The sequence below is a fragment of the Drepanopeziza brunnea genome, assembly GCF_022702325.1.
Source record: "Drepanopeziza brunnea f. sp. 'multigermtubi' strain 214-2 chromosome Unknown ctg8, whole genome shotgun sequence".
Taxonomy (NCBI): Eukaryota; Fungi; Ascomycota; class Leotiomycetes; order Helotiales; family Drepanopezizaceae; genus Drepanopeziza; species Drepanopeziza brunnea.
Genome location: NW_027094071.1, coordinates 2,329,740 through 2,349,844, shown reverse-complemented (window position 1 = coordinate 2,349,844; position 20,105 = coordinate 2,329,740). Strand labels below are relative to the sequence as shown.

Sequence of the window (20,105 nt, the reverse complement as noted above, 5' to 3'; positions counted from 1 at the left end):
CCCCCTGAGTGGGAAACTCAGGCTCGAGCGTCCGCAGCCGCGGTTGGTCAGTTCGGTGGCGGGGTCCGTCGGTTCGTGTGTTGACTTTCACAACAAATGCAAAATCTGTCGTGCGGTAAAGGGTTCTACTGGTAATACTCGAAAGTGCAATGTGCGCATGGCAGGTCTGCTTCGGCACAAGCAAATTCCAAGTCAAAAACCCCACGATTCATTCGACGAGGCCCAGATGCACCAAACCCCCACATTGCGCCCAATCACACGAAAAACCGAATTTCCCACGATCCGCGCGCAAAGAAAAGAAGATGATTGATTGAATCATAGATTTTATTTATTTGTTAATGTATTTTTATTTATTTATTCTTAATCTTTTCGTTTCATCTATTTTGTTTTTTTATTTATTTATTTTCCTTCCTGTTCAGGCCGTACTAAGAATTCAGAGCGGTTCCGGACGAGAGTTTTGGCATGGTTGGTTGGTTGAGTGAGTGAGTGAGTGAGTGAGTGAGTGAGTGAGTGAGTGAGTGAGTGGGTTGTTTAGTCGGTCCGTTTGCCCTCTCGACCCCCACCCCACACAGCCCCCCCTATCTGGCCAATGGCCGTGTTTTCTTGGTACCGTGCTGAGATGTGCGGTGCGCGGCTGTGCGGAGTTGGTAATCTGATGTGCTGAGTGGAGTTGTGATGTGCTGGTGATGACCCACTTTTTCTCCACACGAGCGAGAGTGTACGTACTACGTAGTAGTACTACAGACTACGGAAAGGTTTAAAAAGTACACGTCGACGGACTCACTTACTGTATGTGGTAGTAGTGCCGTTCGGAAGGTGAGAAAAGTCTAGTTAGTACTACGTACATACTTACTTTACTCACTCACCTAGGGACCATGCTACTAAGTACTACCTACGTACTTGCATCATACCCGTGCGTCTTTCTCAAGGGTCCAAATGAGTGAGAGTTTGAGAGTTTGAGGGAGTTTGAGAGAAAGAGAGAGAGAGAGAAGAGAGAGAGAAGAGATGACGTATCTGTAGGTACTGTATTGTATTGATTGACGGAGAGGGAGAGAGTCGCCTCGGCTCCGTGAGACTGGGTTGGCGTGGATAGGGTGCTTGCTATAGGTATCAATGCTGGGATGTGGACTTGGACTTGCTTTCTTGATTGATGACGCGAAAGCGAACGCGAACGCGAATAGGTGTGCGGCCGGGGCAAGAGGTACAAGCCCGGTGTGCGGAGAGGGACAAGGAGATGAGAGGAGATGCGATCCGATACGGGGAGAGAAGATAGATGGCCGAGGCGGGCTCTTGCCTTGGTATCCTCTTCTCTTGTCTCCTTTCTTGTCCTTTCACCGTCTTCTTGTTTCACCTGCTCTGGTCTTACCTCTCCTTTTCTCCTCTGCTTCTCCTCTTTTCTCTTCTGTTCTTGACTGTCTTATTATTGTCTCATCTCTTCACTTCTCCTCTCTGCACTTCTGTTCTCTTCTCTTCTTTTCTCTTCTCTCTTCTCTCTTATCACCCCTTTGGCGCTACTATAAAATACATCAATCCCCAACTCAGCTATATCCTTAACGGGAGAAGAAGCTGCTCGAATGATTGCGAGATAGACAATAACAATTATTATATCCTAAGGCTGCTTGCTGCTACTTGCTGCTTGCTACTTTCTGCATACGACCCTGTTAGATCTCCTACTGCGTGAAATAAGAGAAGTACCGGTGCCGCATCTCCACAATTCAAGTTCAACCTGCAAATATCTTTCGCTCTTCATTTACAAATATATAAACACATTCTTGTTCCCTTCAAACAAGAGTATGTACGTATGGTCATGGTTATAGATTGGTGGTGTAACTACGACGAGACAGCTTTGTTTTGAACTGCTTGCCGGTTGTTATGGTAGACGTGAGAATCAGACGCAACTCAGCTTAGCATCCTCAATACGTGACACTTGCTTGATACCTACTTGATACTCACTTGATACCTATTTAATACCTATTTAGTACTTACTTAGTACTTGCTTAATACCTATTTAATACCTATTCAATACCTACTTAATACCTACTTGACACTAACTCAGTACCTACTTGACACTAACCCAATACTGAAAATATATCTGCAAAAGCTATACCATATTTCAAAACACCATACTAATCTGTACTCTCCGAAACAAACAAACAAAAAAAAAAAAAAAAAAGGGTGCAGCAAGCACCTAGGTACCTACAGAGTAAACGAGAAGGTACCTACCTACCTACCTACCTACCTACCTATTCATAACCACAACCACCACCCTTCAATCATTAATTACAACCTACAACGCCGACGGTTACAACAACCGCACTCGATAGAGAGATAAGTAAAGGAAAAAAAAAAAAAGCAAGGCACCTACCTACCTACCTACCTACCTAGGTCACGTCGCTCAGTACATCTGACATCCATCTCATTCACTTTTAAAGGCCTCTTTTGTATTCCTAGATATAGACTGACTGCCTGCGAATTTGGCCTCACTTCACTTCACTTCACTTTACGTCTCGTCTCATCCCATCTCATCCCATCTCATCCCATCTCATCCCATCTCATCCCATCACGTCTCATCTCATCTCATCTCATCTCATCTCATCTATGCCTGCCCGCCCGCCTGCCCGCAAACATTGACTCCTACAGCGAGCGCCCGAGCTCAGGTTATCCTCCCCCTCACCACAGTGTACTACCGGTACCGGTACCGGTACTCCCAGCGAGCCATCCCAACGCGCATGAGACAGAACCATCCATCCTATTCAACCAGGTACCTAGGTAGGCATGGGCGGTTGAACTATTTCTATTTTGGTCGTCGTCGTCGTTGTTGTTGTTGTTGTTGTTTGGGTGCGTGCGTGGGTGCGTGGGTGGTGGTTGATCACATCTTGAGAGGTGCGATGCCCGTCGTCGGTCATATCCGTGCTGCGATGGCCTGCAGGCCTGCAGGGCTGCAGGGCCGGAGTGACTGTCCAGATTCGACTCTGACGTCCGTAGGCGAGGAGGTGGATGGGGACAGGGCTGGTGGAGATCTCGTGATCTCAGCGTGGGAATTGATGGCCCTTAATTTTGGCCAGGCATATTTGGAGCTGGTTTAGAGTCGTGATCTCAGCGTGGTAATGATGTCCCTTAATTTTGACCAGACATATTTGGAGCGAAGGCTTTGGCCTTTTTCGTCACAGGAGGGAGTGCTAAAAATAGAATGTAGGTCGCATTTGATACACTGACTGCATCGCCTCCACCAGATGCTCCATTCGTTGCTGATGAGCCACCCACCCCATATACAGAAGCACCAGAGACCTTACCAAAAAAGAAAGGAACAAGTTTAGAGAATGGTTTCATGCATTACTTTCAGGAGCTATGCACAATTCTTTTCCGGCCGGCTTCTGCAAAGCGTGTATCTGACAACCCTTTGCCCTGAATGCAGCGAACAAACCCCATGCCCATGTCAAAACCCCATCGAAAATGCGCCTAAAACTTGGAGAACTGCTTAACAGCCTTGCCAGTTCGGGGAAGAACACGGAGAACGTTGAATCGGACCTGTAACATAATTTGTCAGCGTTGTTGCCCGTAAAAGCCTTAACGGAGCTTCGCATCCGCCAAGAGGGAGAAACACCGGGTCCAGATCTGGGGAGATTGTGGTCGAGTACGTACTGTCTTGCTCAAAGGTCTGCATTGTCCAACGGTGACCTGATCTCCATCCTCAACACGGAAAGCCGGCGAGACGTGCGCAGCAAGGTTCTTGTGTCTCTTCTCGTAACGGGCGTATTTTGGGATGAAGTGCAGGTATTCTCTGCGGATGATGAGGGTTCGGTGCATCTTGGTGGAGACCACGGTTCCGGTCAGGATACGACCACGGATGGAGACGAGACCGGTGAAGGGGCACTTCTTGTCTGGTGGGTGAGAGTCAGTATGTCTCTTCTCTTTCCAGCGAATATTTGCGCATCGGCTCGTCTCCCTGCCACCTCGTTGCTGTGTTCCGATCGCGTTCAATCGCCCTGTCGCATCCTCCCACAGGCCAGAAATGCCACGGACTCTCCCACTTCCCAGCGCCGCAGATTCCACGTACCGATGTAGCTTCCCTCAATCGCGGTCTTGGGTGTGCGGAATCCCAGCCCAACGTCCTTGTACCATCTTCGTCCTCCCTTTCCGACGGCGGTGGACTTCGACTTGGACTTCGAGTTCAAGAAGATGTGTGGTTGCTTCTGGAAAGCGCGCTCGCTCTGGACGGTCAATTCGGTGGCCATGGTTGCGGTTTGTCGTGAAGTCGAGGTGTCTGAATCTTTTCCTTAGACCTTGGGTTCGTGTGCGGGTGGTGGAGTTTTCGTTCGCTTAGAGTGTGGGACACGTGATTATGCCACTCCCAATAGCGAGCGCAGTGTGGCGTAGCTTGTGGCTCGTCGTGGCTCGATCCTGTTACTGGTGCCTTAATTTATGCCTGACTCGGACACGCTCTGTTTGTTTACGTGACTGTGGAAGCCCAGCAACGGATCACGGTTTTTTCGCGGACCATGATCGCCCCCCAACGGCCCTCGATTGCATGAACAGCTGGATCGGAAAACCGCACCCCATACCCGAGCTGTAACTCCTTTCTCAATCATGGCTTCACAAGATGTCACCCTTCCGGCGACGCGACCGAAATCGAGAAAGTCCTTAGCCCACGTCCCGTCGGCGCAAAGTATGGACCAGGAAAACATGACGGCGGATCTTGGAGCTCTCGCAGGAGGAAAGAGAGCAGTGCCGATTGAAAAGCCGTCGAAGAAATCGCGCAGCAAAAGTATTGGGCCGGGTGGGCTGGATGCTCTGAAGGATAGCAGTGGAAACAGGCGCAAGGTACATAATTCTTGATGTCCAAACCGGAGTACATTGGCTAACATGTACGAAGTCTCTCGCAACTATTTCGCATCCTCCCCCGAGATCAATCCTGAAACCTACAATGCCGCCGCTCAGGGAAATCCCGGCGCACATCTCGACGCGTAAAGGAAGTCCGAAGAAAGCAACCCCGCCATCTCTGCAGAAGACTGAGAACCTGATCGACTTTGATCTTGCTACCCCCGGCCCGACTATATCAGGCACCGAGAAGCTTTCAAACCCTTTTGAAGTCGCTGGTAGTCCTGCTGTCAACGAGACCAGAGTCACATTGCGGACCGAGGAAGAACAACAAGCTGCGGCACGGGAGCGCGAGGAAATCGAGAGGAAAGAGCTCGAGAAGGAAATTATATCCCGCAGAGATGCTCGACGTAAGTCGCTTGCCAATCGCAGAGTGTCGTTTGCGCCAGAAGCCACGCTTCATACCTGGGATGTTGTCGTCGAGTACCAGGATTCTACCACATCTTCCAATGCGACCAATTCCACTCGGCGCGCATCATCTATGTCTGGGGGGACTGAAGTGTCGCCCCATGCCCGAAACCCAGGTGCCCTCAGTTCTGATCCTGTGGAAACACCCTCTACCCCGCCGGAGCAAATCGAGGAGAACACCGTTACTGCTAGTCCTGCCCAGCAGAGAGATCTGCATCAGAAGAAGCGGCGAAGAAGTTCCGTAATTCCTCCTATGAATTTCAACAACCCAGACGATGAGGGCTTTTCTTCAAGCCCGCTTAGTGTTAGCTCGAATGGTGAAGCCGAGGAGATCGTCGATGATGGCTCAATCAGCGATTCTGCGGATGAAGATGGGACAATGATGAGCTTAGACGGGGGCGAGACGACCAACATGTCGATGGCTTCCGCAGTCTCTCAAGATAGTACGGGTACAACCCGACTGGACGAGGCTTTGAAAGAAGCTGCTCGTCAAGCGGGTACCCAAGGTATCGATTTTGACGAACATGGCGACCCCGGCCCTGTGGAGGAGAAAGAGGAGGAGGAAGTAGTTGCATCCTTCGCACCTTGGTCGAAAAAGACTGCAGTCCAATATCTCGACCCCCAGATGGACCAAGAGAATGTGAATCCATTCTCTCCTGCATTTAAGGCGGGAGCCCAGCAAAAGGTCGCGCAATCTGATGGGGAAGACATGACTATGGATATCACCATGGACATGACTAGGCCTATGGGTCGAATTCTTCCCGGTAAACAACCAGAGCCAGAGCCAAAGCAAGATGAGGATGAGATGTCTATGGATGTAACCCGGGCCTTTGGGGGTATCATCTCGAACCCTGCACCAAAGGTCTCCGCATCAAGACGAAAATCTATGCCCTCGAATCGCCGTCAGAGTACGCGTCGAAGATCATCTGCTGAAGAAACCTCACTAGGAGACGAGACTATGGAGTTCACTATGGCTATGGGAGGCATACAGCCGAGTCGAGACGAGCATATACCCTCCAATGATGAAGACATGACCATGGAATTTACGTCTGTTGTTGGTGGTGTCCTCTCAAGCATTAATCAATCAAACAAGCCTGGCAGACGTCTTTCCATGGCATCGACTCAGATGGCCCAGAACAAGTCAAGTCGACGGAGCCTTGAGTCTGCTAGTGAGGATGAGACGATGGATATGACTGTTGCGATGGGCGGCATCATGCCTTCTATCCCAGAGGCTACTTCGGAGCAAGATGCTACAGTCGGCATGGAAATGACCATGGCTCTTGGTAGTATTCTTCCTCCTCAACGAAGCACCGGAAGTCGGTTGCAAGCTAAGAAGACTATGGAGATGGAGACAGATTTTGGCAGCTCCCCATTCCGAGCAGAACTGCCATCAAATTCGCCTCCAAAGATTCCTGTACCAAGTCATACAGTGGCATCTGAGACTGGAAGTCCCAGTCTAGAGGGCTTCAGAGGCAAAGGATCACGCCGCAGTGCAGAAGCACAACAGTCAAGTACCCCAAAGTCAGGGCTCAGCATTGGTGGTACACCAATCAAGAAGCCAGCGACTCCACTAAAGCAGATTACCCCAAAGCCTGCCTACGCAAACACTCCTAGCAAAACCCCTCCCTCCAAAAATGTTGTCATGCGTACCGCGTCGCCTAAGCTACTCTTCAAGGCCGAAATCAATGCTGCGGCTTCAACCCCCCTTTCCGGAAAATCAAAACAACTGTCTACACCCAACATGCTCTTCCAGAAAGATAAAACCACTGGGGCTGCGACTCCAACCTTCATTCTCACTCCTCAACCAAGACGATCTTCTGGTATTGGTCTTGATAAGACTGGGCTCGGGTCACCACGGGTTGCAGCGATGCTTGATCGTCGTGGCTCAATTGGGAACCAAGCCCGGTCTTTTGTTCCCAGTCAACTTGTGCAGGCCATTCCAGCGGTTCGTTTTGAGGATCCTCGTGTTATGGAAGCAGAACTTGACAAAGAACGAGAACAAGAAGGCGAACGCGAAAGTGGGCGCGCAATCATGGAGCGCGAGGCCGATCAAGGGGAAGAGAAAGATGCGACACTCAATCTGAAGGAGATGATACAAAGCTTGACTCCGAAGAAGAAGAACCCTCTGCGAGGCCGCAAGAGCTTGCATGTTGGTGCTGCGAAAGGTATCCTTGGAAAACGCCCGGTCGAGCTTGATGACGAGGAGGAAGAAGAGGAAGACAATGGAGGTGTCAAGCGTCTGAAAGGTCTCCAAGGAAGTCCCGTCAAAAGCGTCAAGCTTCAAGCTCCTCCGACGAAAGCCGAGACCACTACTGGACGGGTGACACGTGCTTCTCGCAAGAGTATGGAAGAGTTGGCAACCCCAACAACTGCATCGCCTGAAAAGGCCACGGTCACCACACCTCGTCACCAAGGTCGATTCAAAGATGTAGAAGTGGGCCTTTCTTCCCAGGAGGTTGGCCCCCTCGTCGAGAAGCCACCCGTGGAAGAGCCCGAAATCGATGAAGAGAGCTTGGGCGATGACCGAATTCAACTTCAGGACTTCTTGAACATGACCAGCATTCGATTCATGGAGTTGACAACAACGAAGCGACGACACACAATTGCACCACGATCTTCGATAAGAGCCGCTGGAGAAGACAAGCATATCTCTCTCCAAGATTGTGTTGCAGCTGGCGCCGCGACCATTCCGATGCTCGAATTATTCCAACATGTAAGTCAGGGTCCACACACCACCCATTTTCTTGCTAACGTCGTCCAGGCTTGCCAAGAGCTGAAGAGGTATATCTCTGAAGGACGTAAGACCGTACGGGAAATCGAGACCGAGACTTTCGAAGAGAATCCACCTCTGTTCCGGGAATACATCTCCGCCACGCCAGATATCAAAGTTGTGATGGACAACCAGCTTAAGAACGTCAAGACTCATGCACGTCTGCTAAGTAAGGGGATGTGGTATGAATGGCGTATGACCCTTCTAGGGACATTGAAGGAGGGTCTGTTCAAGTCAGCAGAGGGTATGATGGAAGACGAGGAGATCCTTGATCACCAACAAGAATTGCTTGAGGCTGTTCTGCCGGAGCTGATTCGCCGAGCTGAGGAGCTCCAGCTTGAGGAAGCTGACCTGAAGTCCGCAGCCGAGGAAATTGCCAACTGCGACCAAGAGGAGCTCAGCGAGGCCCGGCAGAAATTAATTGCTGTCGACGCCGATGTTGAGGCCAAGAAGCAACTAATAGCCGATCTACGCAGACAGTTAAAAGGAAAGGAGTCTGAGATCAAGGCTGGTATCGAGCGTAAGCAACTATGTTTGGAGGAGATCCGTGAGGCTGAGAAAATCCGGGAAGAATGCCGAGGCTGGACTTCGAGCGAGATCAGTACCTTAAAAGGTAAGCATTCCCCTCCCTCCTCGCCAGCGCTTAACTAACACACCATAGAAAAAGTCGATGCTATCGAAAGGGAACATGGCTGGACAATCACAGGTGTTTCGGGTACAACCACGTCCATGACATATCGGAAGGACATTGAACTCGTTTTCGATGCATCCTCGTTCCGGGCAAATAATTCGGCCAGCCCTACGGAGCAGGCCGCCAATTCATGGATAGACTTGTGGTACATCGGTGCCAACCGCGAACTGAATCCTCTTCCATTGACCACCGAGAAAGATTTCTTCCTCCAGAGCATTCGCGACCATATCCGCGGCCTACCTCAAAGCAAAACACAAATCAAGGATCTCCTCCGCGCTGTCAGCGTCTCATGGAACAAGGCTTCAAAGGTCGTAGACGACGTCCGCCTCCTTACCATCAGCTGCCCAACCGAGGTCAGCAAGACATCGGACGACTCCATCTCTGTTAAATCGTCCCTCCTTATCGGACCCCTGACTACTAAAGTCGAAGTCGCATTCCAACTTACCAGTGCGTCTGGAGAGAACGGCATTGACGTCGAGATATCGCCACACGCAACTGTCGTTTACGGAGAGCGTTTCAACGAGCCGAAGATGGCAGAGTTCCTTCTTTCCCGCTGTGGTTCTTCTGTAGAGGAAAAGGGCCTTGTCACGAAGCCAAGTTGGGGCAGTGCCGTTGCCGAACTTGGTGAGAAATTGCTGGCCAGAGGACGGAAGTAGTATCCACTCTACTCAGGAGTTGCGTGTAGAGAACTGGGTATATGATTCATGACAGGCGTTTTCTCGTTTTTGGAGCAGGATACCTTCCTTGCATTTTTGGGGGAAAAGGGGTTTTACTGGTGTGTAGCGGCGGTGAGATAGATGGCAGAATCGCGAATATTACCTATGCCTTTTGCCTCTCGTGCTTTCTTTTCGGCTCTCTTCTTGCCGCGCTTGGTGAAATGATCTCGGTGCTCTGCTTCATTTCCTAGCTGGGGGGGAGGGTCGCGGACGGCGGCCTCTCGTGTGAGATGCTTTGCTTTGCGATGCCTATCCTTCCCCGTCGCCCAAGCCACTCTCTGCCTCGGCGAGCTCAACACTATTAAACGGCCTCGAAATTTGAGGCCCAACCGCCTACGTACATACATACATACATACATACGACGCCTCTCCTCTTGATACTCGGTAAGTACATGCAATCTTACTTACAGTTATACGGCGGACGCTTCAGAGCCTATCGAAGACCGGTACTGTGTCCCAGCACCGAGCGAAAGCTCGCGTCTTTACTAACGCAGGAGCGCGAGAGGTTTGCTTACGGATGGGCTGGCTGCACGGGTAAGTAGGTAAGTAGGTAAGTAAGTAAGTATTTATGTATATATTTATTTGATGGTTCGTCGTAGGAGTGGAGGATGGCGCTGTGTATGTATAGTATAGAGGCTGGCTTTGGAGAGGTGATGTGTGTGTGGCTGTCTGTGTGTGGGTGGGTGTTCAACAAGGTAAGTAGGTAAGTAAGTAATGAAACTAATTGCCTAGATAATGGTGAGGTGGGATGGGCTGGGCTGGGAGATTTGCTATGCTTTGCCATGCTATCAACCAGTCGACCGACCGAGCCAGAGAGGCGTAATGGGGAGTCGCGTACTTTCTTTCTTCCTACTACCGCTGAGCTGAGCTGGGCTGGTTAGTCTGGCTGGCTGGCTATGTGGATGGGTAGGTTGATGGGTGGTCGGGCGGAGGTGGAGGTGGAGGTGGAGGTAGAGGTAGATTCCCAAAAATGGAAGTACAAGTATAATCCAGAATCGAGAACCGAATTAAAAAAAATCAAGTTCGTCCGTACAGTACAGTCCAATACAACACAGTACAATCAATACAGAGAGAGAGATGAAAAGTAAGTCACTGTATGAGTATCCCAAAGCAAGTAGGTAGATAAACCTCCAACCCTTCCAACCCCCATGTCGCGCCGTGCGCTGGAAAGTCAACAATGAACAATAACGATCAAAAAAAAAAAAAAAAAAAAAAAAAACCCTCCCTTCCCGCCCAAAAAATTTCACAGCATATCTATAATACATAAGACCACGACAGTTCAGTATCCAGTGGCGTGGGTGGTATAGTGGTATTACCACCTTCAGGACAATCTGGTGTGGAGGAGAAATCACAACTTTTGGTATCAGAGATTACGGAGATACTTTTTTAAAAAAAAAATCCCTAAAGGGTTGTTTTTTCTTATTTTTTTTTTCTTCTTTTTTAGGTTTTCTATATAAATATATTTTGAAAAGGAGAACGATTCGCCAGAAGCTCCCGTCGGCAAAGAATAAGAAAAATAGACACCGCGTAGGGAGAGATCATCCCCCCATTCTCATCCATCCATGGTAAGAATACGAGAGGCGCTCGAGATCTTGAAAGAGATCCAACCAATACCGAGTACATGGTTGAGTTCCAATCTGCGAGACGCCTTTTTTTTTTTTTCCTGTACTGCAAATGATATAGGTCCCCTTCGCTAACCTCTTCGACCCCGGCGTCGCATCACCATCACCATTACCACCACCACCACCACGACGCCGAAGATCTGCAGGATCTAAAATTCCATGCGGGTATCCTCAGTAAGAACCTGACTCTCAATTTCGCTCTCCCCTCGCAGCTCTCGAACACGCCTCTGAATCAGCAGTGGGCGCGACCTCGAAGTGATACCACGTGACTCTTCGCCGAACACTGCACATCTCTCAAGAGGTTGAACAACGTGCCTTTGGAAATCCCTGGCACAGTGCCATTCCTCTTCGTTCTCATCGTCCGTCATGGTGAGGCACCATCGTACCGCCTTCTGGAAGGTCGATCCCATGTGGAAATCCATCTGATTTTCGACGGTTGCGAAGACTCGGTGTCTCAGCTCTGGTACCTCTTCCTCCCTCCAGTAGCGTTTGTTGGCAGAGAAACTTTCTCTCTTCTGTCGATTTAGGAGGAGCGGGGCCCATGAGGCGATTTCATACAGCACCATACCGAACGAGTATATGTCGTACCGCATTTTCCATCCGGATCCAGACTTGCCCCCGCACTCAGGGTGGCGATATATTGCAGATTGTGCATCTCGCGAGGTCCCGGGACTCTGGCACAGCTCCAATCCGACCAAGTATGGCGACGGAAAGATCGAAGCCTCGAATTTTGGGCCTCTTACATCTGGATATGATGGGAGCAGTATGTTATCACTTGCGAAGCTTTGGTGTGTCCAGCCGCTGTTGAATAGTTCTCCCAGTGACTTGGAAATCAGGTGAGCCAGTTTAAATCTGACTTCCAGAGGGGGCTCATACTCCGCCATCCCGAACAAGCTCTTCAGATCAGAGATGATCGGATATTTCCGAGGATTTAGACGCTTCATCTCCATCGAGGAGAAAAAGGGCCAACGGTAAACCATCCACCAAGATTGCGAACCTGGGTCATTACAATATCCAAGTACTATAAAGTTCCGACTCTTTGCATCAAGTATTTCAGAACTTAATAGAAAGGCCAATCGGTCCAGGCGGGCTTTCAATGGCTCCTTACCTTCAGGGCTGCTATCGCGGTCGTATCGCCTTCTCTCCAACATGAAAGGCCCTGGCCCGACGATGTCTTCATAATCCTTCTTGGGTGCAACCAATACTCGATCTTGGAGTTGGATGTCTCTTGGAAGATCGAATTCTTCCAGTCGCCAGCACTTTCCGATAGGTAGCGTTCTTGAATGACGCAGCTTTGCATCCTTCATCTGGATCAGGTTCTCGATGGCGCGGATTGAGCTCGATGTGGCTGAATCACCTCCTCCTAGTGCTTCCAGGACAAGGTCGATGTCTTTTCGGCGAAGACTTCCCACTAGAGCGATGGTCATTTCATTCCAGCTACTCGTGTTCGTTCTTCTTGCCGCCTCCGTCAGAAGTGCTTCGAGCCTAGGAGTTATGAAGTTAGCAATGGTTAGTTATTCCGTGTACTCAAGCGCCGTCCTGGGAGCCGACGGCTCGTGGAACACTCAAGAGAGGCAGGGAGTGGCTGTGGCCGGAGCACGTACTCGTCAATGTAGCCTTCCAGAGCGGGCAGGAGATCCATATAATCCGAATTCGAACGCAGGACATAGTCCATGTGCTCGCTGCCTGTCTCCTCTAACACGTCGAGTCTGAAGCCAATTGATCGGATCGCCAAGGTCATTCTGGACATCACAGCCTGGACCTGCCTCGATCGCACCCTCCGTGCTCTCAACGTGATATAGATATGAGAGTCTTCCAGCTGTACCGCGTCTTCGAAGAGGTCAGCGATGCAATGCAATCGTGAAGTTATGAGCTTGAAGAGCCGTGCTGGGAGAAGGCCATCGCCCCATGTATGTTTCATGTCTCCCACAACCAGTGACCACGCTTGGAACCTGAACCATACGATTCTAAGTTGAACGACGAAGCTTGCCGACTCGAAATCATAGTCCTGATAAAAATGGAACTTCCACCACGCGGTGTTGGCTCTTTGGTAGGCTTCTATAAGCCCATCGAAATCTTGGTGAGAGTCAGGCATATTGATGCTGCAGTCGATGCTCCCGGATTGCGTCGAGTTCATGAGCGGATTGCGGTTGGTCTTATGAAATTGCGATGCACCGAAGCACTGATGCACTGGTGCGCTGGTGCACTGGTACAGTGCCCACGTTTCTTGTTCCGGTAGAAATAGGAAGGAGCGAGGGTCTGCACAGGAGGCAGGTAGGTAGGTAGGTAGTTAAGGTAGTTACCGTGAGGAGCAATGGGATGCTATGCCCTTTAAATGATTGCCAGCTTCTAATCCCATGACTAAATGCTACCAGTTGGCATCGTTAGCAGCAGGCTATTAGGTATGATTCATCGATTTAGATGATAGCTAAAATGAGACCATCACCGAGCCGTCCCCAGACCGTCTTAGACTATAGAAAAATATTCCCAGAGGCGCATGTTCGTACGGAAGCTGATCGCTTATTTTTTATTTTTTTTACCAGTCATCGGCTTTACCCGGCTGCGTTGCCTTAGTACCAGGTTAGATGAGATGAGACGGAGACGACACTCGTGAGAAGTAGGTCAATTCTCCTCCCTTTTTTCCTTTACTCTATCTTGCCCCCTTTTCTTTGAAGTCTATCAAAGCGTTCAGGTATAAGGCGTACCTAGTCACGATAACGAAAAACCCCTATCTTAGCACGAACACCGGATCATCAATCCGGCTTGTACACACCTTGAATCCTGTTTTGGTACTGAGGCCTACCTAACTATGCCTGCAGTACTAGGTAACTGCTAATACGTAAAACGGTAAAACCACTTTTCCCAACAAAACCAAGGGTCAACACTTCGAGAATAAAGAAAAACAACAATAATTCAACGTTAGCCGGCGGAGGCGTCGGTCGCTCGACGGGGGTAGGACTCGAACTGCCGGGTTTTCTCGGTAGTATGACTATGCTCCTGGGGATGTGGTCTCCTTAGGTGACGGTGCTGTAATGAATAAGAACATTTCTATTCACAAGATGTGTATGACTGAACACCTCCGCTTCCATAGCTAGAAAAGAAATCCCTATTTAAGCCAAAGCGCTGACCGGTCCAGTAACTTTACGTTAAATCACCCCCCCCCCCCCCCCCCCCCCCAAAAAAAAGGACGTGAAAAAATACATCACCACTTCATCACCCAGAAATCCGCATCACGACCTTAAATCACTTATCGATAACCTCACACATCATCAGCAACCACACCACACCCATCATGACCCTGATAAAGCACGAACCTCTCGCCGCCGAGCCCGCTTTCAGTCCCGAGGATAGCTACCAACAGCACCACCAACAATGCACCGAGAACGAGATATTTCTCACCCTCCAGGCTCTGTACCCGTCGGTCTCGCCAGAGAGACTTCTTCCCTGGCTGGAAGAGTGCATCTTGCAATCCAGCCAGCTGCGGACTGGGGAGGGAGGAGCCAGGCGGTACGAAGTTCGATGGAGGGATAAAGACTTGAGGCAGGCTCGCTCGCGCGGCTGGCAGAACTCGTGGTTCTGAAGGCGTGGGGGTAGAGGTGAAGGTGGAGGTGAGATGGGGGTTGGGAGTTGGGGGCTGGGGGGAGCTAGGGCATCGGCAACTGTGAGCCAACGGCACATTCATAGAAGAACCCGTCAAGAAGACGGTGGAGGTACGCTTTGGCCCCCTCTTTGTTTTGGGCGGTGATTTTGGTGGTCGGGGGGCCTGAGAGTCTGGACTTTGCAGGCTAGTTTGGACGGACTGGAGTTGGTTCACGTTGCGGCATTGGATTTTGTTCTGGAGGCCTACTTACGCGAGCCGAAGATTATTTTGGAATGGAAGCAAGTGAAATCATCATTGACTTCTGCTGTTACTGTGTGCCTGGAGCCTAGGACGTATAGCGAGCAATATCTCGGGTGTGAGTATATTCGATTGCTCAAGATGTAAAGTGCCCGTTGGGCAGCACCAAGCGAGGGAAAGAGGCTTGTCTCGCCACTCCATATGCTTCACAAACCACGAAAAGATATATAAAGACTTCGTATATGCAATCACTTTATGATTGCCAATGAATGAAAGCAGCAACTTAATGAGCTGATAGCATAATTTGCCATAGGTTGTGCATCTTTGAGCCTAGTCATGTCCATGGTGCCTCTCCACGCTGTCTGCACCGGAACCTCCATTTTCCCCGGCAATGCCACAACTCTGCAATCTCTTCCACCCCTTCGCGAACTCCACAATCCACCAATCTGTCATTGAGATCAGGTAGTAACGAATGAAATGTTTCTCTAAAGCAAAATATTCGTATGCATCTTGGTAGAGCTGTGGAGTGCAGCTGTCGCTACACGCGAATGTATCAGCGCTAGCAAAAAAGGAAAAAGTAGCAATAGACAAAATCGAACGAAATTCGGACGCGGATCCTATCCCCCGGCATTTGATTTCTTTGCAGATAGTTCACGGCCTCGGAAGACTCTATCGGAAACAATGTAGATGTCAGGTACAACTCTATAGGCAGATGGAATTGGGCATCTTTATCCTTCATAGGGAGCCCCTCCACTTACATCCTCAAATCAGGCTCACGTGGGGAGAGTTTGAACGAAGAGCATGCTACCAAGCCAGGAGATAACGAGCCTCCTACCACTTTGTATATAATCGCCACCTACTAAATGTTTTTAAACAATCGAGATTCTGACATTCACCACAGTGCGCTGTCCTAAACATGATCACTGTATCCCCTTCCGAGACCATGATCTCTTTACCTACACGGATTCAGACGGGGCAATTTACATTGCAAGCCCTTGCGAACGACTCAAGCCTCAAGTTGTGAAAGGGCGGCTTAGGAAAGAATACGAGAAGATCAGAAAGGAAGTGATAAATCGCCAAGCGTTTACTTAGCTACCGGCCAGGACAAGCGAGGTGGCCGCACATACGAGACGTGTATTGGGATATTGCCGAACAGTAAGCAGAGAGAGAGAAACGTGAGAAGGAAGGGATCTGAGTATTGCAAGGAAGGAGGCGCTGAAGTATCAACCGCCGATCAATGATAAACCCAGGGAATTGCATCGCAACCTACAGTATGATAAACGAGGTCTACGCCCTGGCAGCCCTCCGCAAGCTCCGGGGCCAGGCGACCTCGCTTCGCCCCGGTCGTAGTGCGAAAGCTGCCTTCCGAGGCCTTTGAACCAAAACGCTACATCAATTTTCTATAAGAGATACGCCTTGCAAAGATGTAAAGAAGATGTAACGCCTCAGCCCGGCCGCAAGCTAAAGCTTACGGCCTCCTGCAAGCTCCGGGGCAAGGTTTCCCGACTTTGCGGCTTAATATTCGCAGCTATAGAACTAAGGTATATGATCTATAGTAATAGCTTCTCGCAGCGCGATGCAGCTAGCTAGCTGTCTTTCGAGCATCCAATCTACCTATAGCAATAGCCCTTCGTAGCGCGATGCAGTCAGCCGTTCCTCAAGCATTTAATCCATAGCAACAGCCCCACTCCAGCCTCTTTCTGCGCGCTACAGCCAGCTATCCCATAAGTATCCAATCTATAGCAATGGCTCCTCTCAGCCCGGTGCAGCCAGCTATTCTTCGAGCAATCACAAACCAAGAATACTTACTTCACCTTTTTCATCGTCCGCGAGCTGGAGACCGTTTGATAGCCGTCCTACAGCCGTCCTCGTCCAGATTTTTTAAACCACGTTTATCAAAGAATGCGGTTTAAAAATATCCAAGATCATCTATCTAATCGTCGGTCACCTTGAATTTAATCTGTAAAAAATCCCGACCTGGCGCAGGCAGGTCGGCACCACCGAGGCGGGACAGTAACGGTATACTACTTATTAAACAACAACTATCAATACAAATGAGGAAAAGAAAATCTCTCTATGCTGAGAAAACTTTGCTTTACAAACGTAGATTGAAAATATAGAGATGCATTCATTTTTAGTAATCTAGAACATTAAAATGTAGTGAAAATATAAGCAAAAACTGGCTTAAATGATTCATATTTACTTGTTTCCTACGGATATCCTAATAACTACAACCTTGATAAAAAAAAACGTTGCATATATCGACAACAAATAGTTTTAAGTCTCTGGGCGGTGAGAACTCCTAATACGGCCCCATGAAATCACTGCAGCTCATGAAATGTTAGTGCGTTATGTGCTTTGGCCTCCAAGTTGATAGAGGGAATCTAGTCCAAGCGGTGGCAGATAACTACCGTAACTTACTTGATGATTTCAACCTTACCACGAATAGTGCGTTGACTACGAGCAAACATCAGAGCTTTGCCGACGGGGAAACAGATTACAACCTCGGAAATGTCATATTTCTGCTCTCGTTCCTGGCAGCCGAGCTCCCGTCTCAATTGGTCTCCAAGAAGCCTAGACCCGATCGCTGGATCCCGATGCAGATTGCACTGTGGTCCGTCGTAGCAAATTGCAATGTCGCAGTCTGGCTATCCGGGAGGGGTTTCTATGCCACACGCAGTCTTTTGGGTCTCCTAGAAGTATTTCCAGAAACAACTTTTTCCCGCAGGGTTAACTTACTTTACTGATTTGTTGACTCAGGGTGAATTCATCCCTGACGTCGTCCTCTGGCTGTCCTACTTCTGCCCATCCAGAGAGCTGCCCAGCCGGCTCAGCTTCTTCTGACAACCCTCTCCATGGCAACCATCTCACTTCGCTCCTCGCATTCGGAATCCTCCATATGTGTGGGGTTTTAGGGCTCGCAGGCTGGCGGTGGCTGTTCTTGCTCGAGGGTCTCAACATCCTCCTCGTGGGGCTGAGCTCGTTCCCCATGCTGCCCGCATCCGCAGTTCAGACGAAGATCTAGTTCCGTCCTAAAGGTTGGTTCACGGACCACGAGGTTAATACGTATCGTCGTCAACCGCGTCCTGCGCTACGACCCTTCCAAAGGCCCAAAGACGATATGCACAGCCGTCAAGCCATCACGTCTCGTCGGCTCTGGACTCTGGAACGCCGCGCGCGACTACGGTATCTGGCCGCTCTACGCCATCGGCCTCGTCGCTTACATTCGGCAATCCCCGACCGCTACTTACATCTCCTTGAATCTCAAGTCCCTCGGCTTCAGTACCTTCAACGTCAACTTGCTTAGCATACCCTATAATAATGGCCAGATGATCGGTTGTTAATGTTGTGTAGTGCCCTATTTAAAAGTGGAGACGTGATGGAAGGGTGGGAGCAAAGGACAGAAGTGAGAGTTTTATAATCATCTGAGCCATCTGTGCCAGTTCTCATCAATCTTTTAGATGCTCCGGTTCGATCCAGCCCGGTCACTCCTGCCTGTTGTTTTGACACCAAGTGCTATATGCAGGTGTTTAAAATAGCGTAAGCAGAAGGAAGGCACTGATATGAAGACCTGTTCTTAGCCTTGGGCAGAAATGAAAAGCTCAGAAAACAGCACGCCGTGTCGCTGCGGTAGTGCGGCGAGACGAAAGATTCATTGCTGAGAACCTATCAATCGACCCCTTGCGTATACTTCCTTGATGTTCCGGTCGTCGCCACTCATCAGAAACTTTTCAAAGGTCATCTTCAAAGAATCTCCTTCCTCCATCATCGTAAGAGCCGTTGGGCGCACTTGCTTGGCTGTACTGATCACCAGAGCGTCAAACTGCTTGCCAATCTGGAAATTGCCAATCTGCTCATCCAAGCAACAAACTCTGGCTCCTCCCAGCGTAGCCATATAGAAGCACTCCTCCAGTGACAGGCTTGGGTCTTTACCCTGCGTCATCAACTCTTTCGCATTCGATACAATGAACGCCTGACGCATGGCGTCCAAGATGCTTGACGAGAATCCACCACCACTGTCTGTTCCTAGCCCAACCTTGATGCCCCGGCGCAGGAACTCTCTGATAGGGGCAGCCATGAAGCCCCCACCGACAGTGGTATTTGCAATGGGACAGTGGGCCACGCCACAATCCAGCTCTCGCAGCTTGACCATCTCGTAGTCGGTCATGTGAGTACAATGAGCTAGGATGGATCGTTGTGACAGCAGTCCGAAGTGTTCGTACAGGTCTGCTTCGTTAGTGAATTCCGGGAAGAGGCCAAGTGTGGAGTCTATCTCTTGCTGCGCTTCGTTGAAGTGTGTCTGTACCGGCAGGTCGGGATTGCGTTTCGCTATCTCTCCCAAGCCTGCCAGGAGGCCGTCGTTGCAGCAGATGGCAAACCGGGGGGTCAAGATGGGGGTCACGAGTTCTGATTTGGGATCTATCGAGCGAATATGCGCAATACAGTCCTCTGTGACACGCAGCGATTCCTCAGTGTCAAGATCTTTGTAGTAATCTGGTGCGTTCCGGTCCATATTGCACTTCCCAACGAAAGCTCGCTGTCCTTTAGCCAGGCAGATATCTGCGAGGATCTTGGTAGCTTCTCCGTGTAGAGATCCGTAATAGGAAACTGTGGTGATCCCCTGCTGGATGAAACCATCGACACAGTCGGTATAGACTTTTCGTGCGTACTCTGGGTCTGTGAACTTGGCTTCGTTGGGAAACGTGACCTGGTCAAGCCATTCCAAAATTTGAAGACCTCGACCGAGCCCACGCATCGCCCATTGAGGCGCATGATTGTGGGTATCGACGAACCCTGGGATGAGAAATTCTCCCTGTGAAAGATGTCTGAGCCTTACGTCGGGGCCAAGCTTGAGTCGGGTCAAGATGCCTTCAACGTGAATTCTTAGCACGTCCTTCTGCAAGTAGACTATTGTACCATCCTGGACCACAACGAGTGCATTATCCATGATCTCGATCTGGTCGGAAGAGAGGGAGTGGATCAGAGGACCGTAGAACGCGAGCCGCTTGGCCATGGTGCAAACGATGAGGTGAGCGCTGGCACACGTGACACGTGACACGTGGATTTGATTCGATATGAGTATTAGTCAGTACCTTGCTGGCACTCGGAGTGATCTATCTTTGGGGATTCCGGCTTTGACCTTTCGATGGTCGTCCAGACAGTCAGTTGCGTTGATATCCGA

At 49.9% G+C, this 20,105-nt stretch overlaps 6 protein-coding genes across 6 annotated transcripts; 3 read left to right on the top strand and 3 right to left on the bottom strand.

Moving 5' to 3' along the window:
- Positions 1–3,459: 3,459 nt before the first annotated feature.
- L3040_005377 (40S ribosomal protein uS17) lies at positions 3,460–4,235 on the bottom strand (the record flags this gene model as incomplete). The annotated part of the gene is made up of 3 exons (XM_007292558.1): positions 3,460–3,528; positions 3,643–3,881; positions 4,058–4,235. 3 exons carry the CDS (start codon positions 4,233–4,235, stop codon positions 3,460–3,462), a joined length of 486 nt encoding a protein of 161 aa, XP_007292620.1.
- Positions 4,236–4,587: 352 nt separating this feature from the next.
- On the top strand, positions 4,588–9,403 carry L3040_005376 (uncharacterized protein; the record flags this gene model as incomplete). The annotated part of the gene is made up of 4 exons (XM_007292557.1): positions 4,588–4,821; positions 4,874–7,999; positions 8,048–8,669; positions 8,718–9,403. 4 exons carry the CDS (start codon positions 4,588–4,590, stop codon positions 9,401–9,403), a joined length of 4,668 nt encoding a protein of 1,555 aa, XP_007292619.1.
- A 1,831-nt stretch (positions 9,404–11,234) lies between these two features.
- L3040_005375 (uncharacterized protein) lies at positions 11,235–13,222 on the bottom strand (the record flags this gene model as incomplete). Its single annotated transcript, XM_007292556.1, has 2 exons — positions 11,235–12,570; positions 12,690–13,222. The coding sequence occupies 2 exons, from the start codon at positions 13,220–13,222 to the stop codon at positions 11,235–11,237; spliced, it is 1,869 nt and encodes a 622-aa protein (XP_007292618.1).
- Positions 13,223–14,377: 1,155 nt separating this feature from the next.
- L3040_005374 (uncharacterized protein) lies at positions 14,378–14,665 on the top strand (the record flags this gene model as incomplete). Its single annotated transcript, XM_066157355.1, has 1 exon — positions 14,378–14,665. The coding sequence occupies one exon, from the start codon at positions 14,378–14,380 to the stop codon at positions 14,663–14,665; it is 288 nt and encodes a 95-aa protein (XP_066011659.1).
- A 2,573-nt stretch (positions 14,666–17,238) lies between these two features.
- Positions 17,239–17,767, top strand: L3040_005373 (uncharacterized protein; the record flags this gene model as incomplete). The annotated part of the gene is made up of 3 exons (XM_066157354.1): positions 17,239–17,263; positions 17,312–17,622; positions 17,684–17,767. The coding sequence occupies 3 exons, from the start codon at positions 17,239–17,241 to the stop codon at positions 17,765–17,767; spliced, it is 420 nt and encodes a 139-aa protein (XP_066011658.1).
- An 808-nt stretch (positions 17,768–18,575) lies between these two features.
- L3040_005372 (uncharacterized protein) lies at positions 18,576–19,937 on the bottom strand (the record flags this gene model as incomplete). The annotated part of the gene is made up of 1 exon (XM_007292554.1): positions 18,576–19,937. The coding sequence occupies one exon, from the start codon at positions 19,935–19,937 to the stop codon at positions 18,576–18,578; it is 1,362 nt and encodes a 453-aa protein (XP_007292616.1).
- Positions 19,938–20,105: the final 168 nt, after the last annotated feature.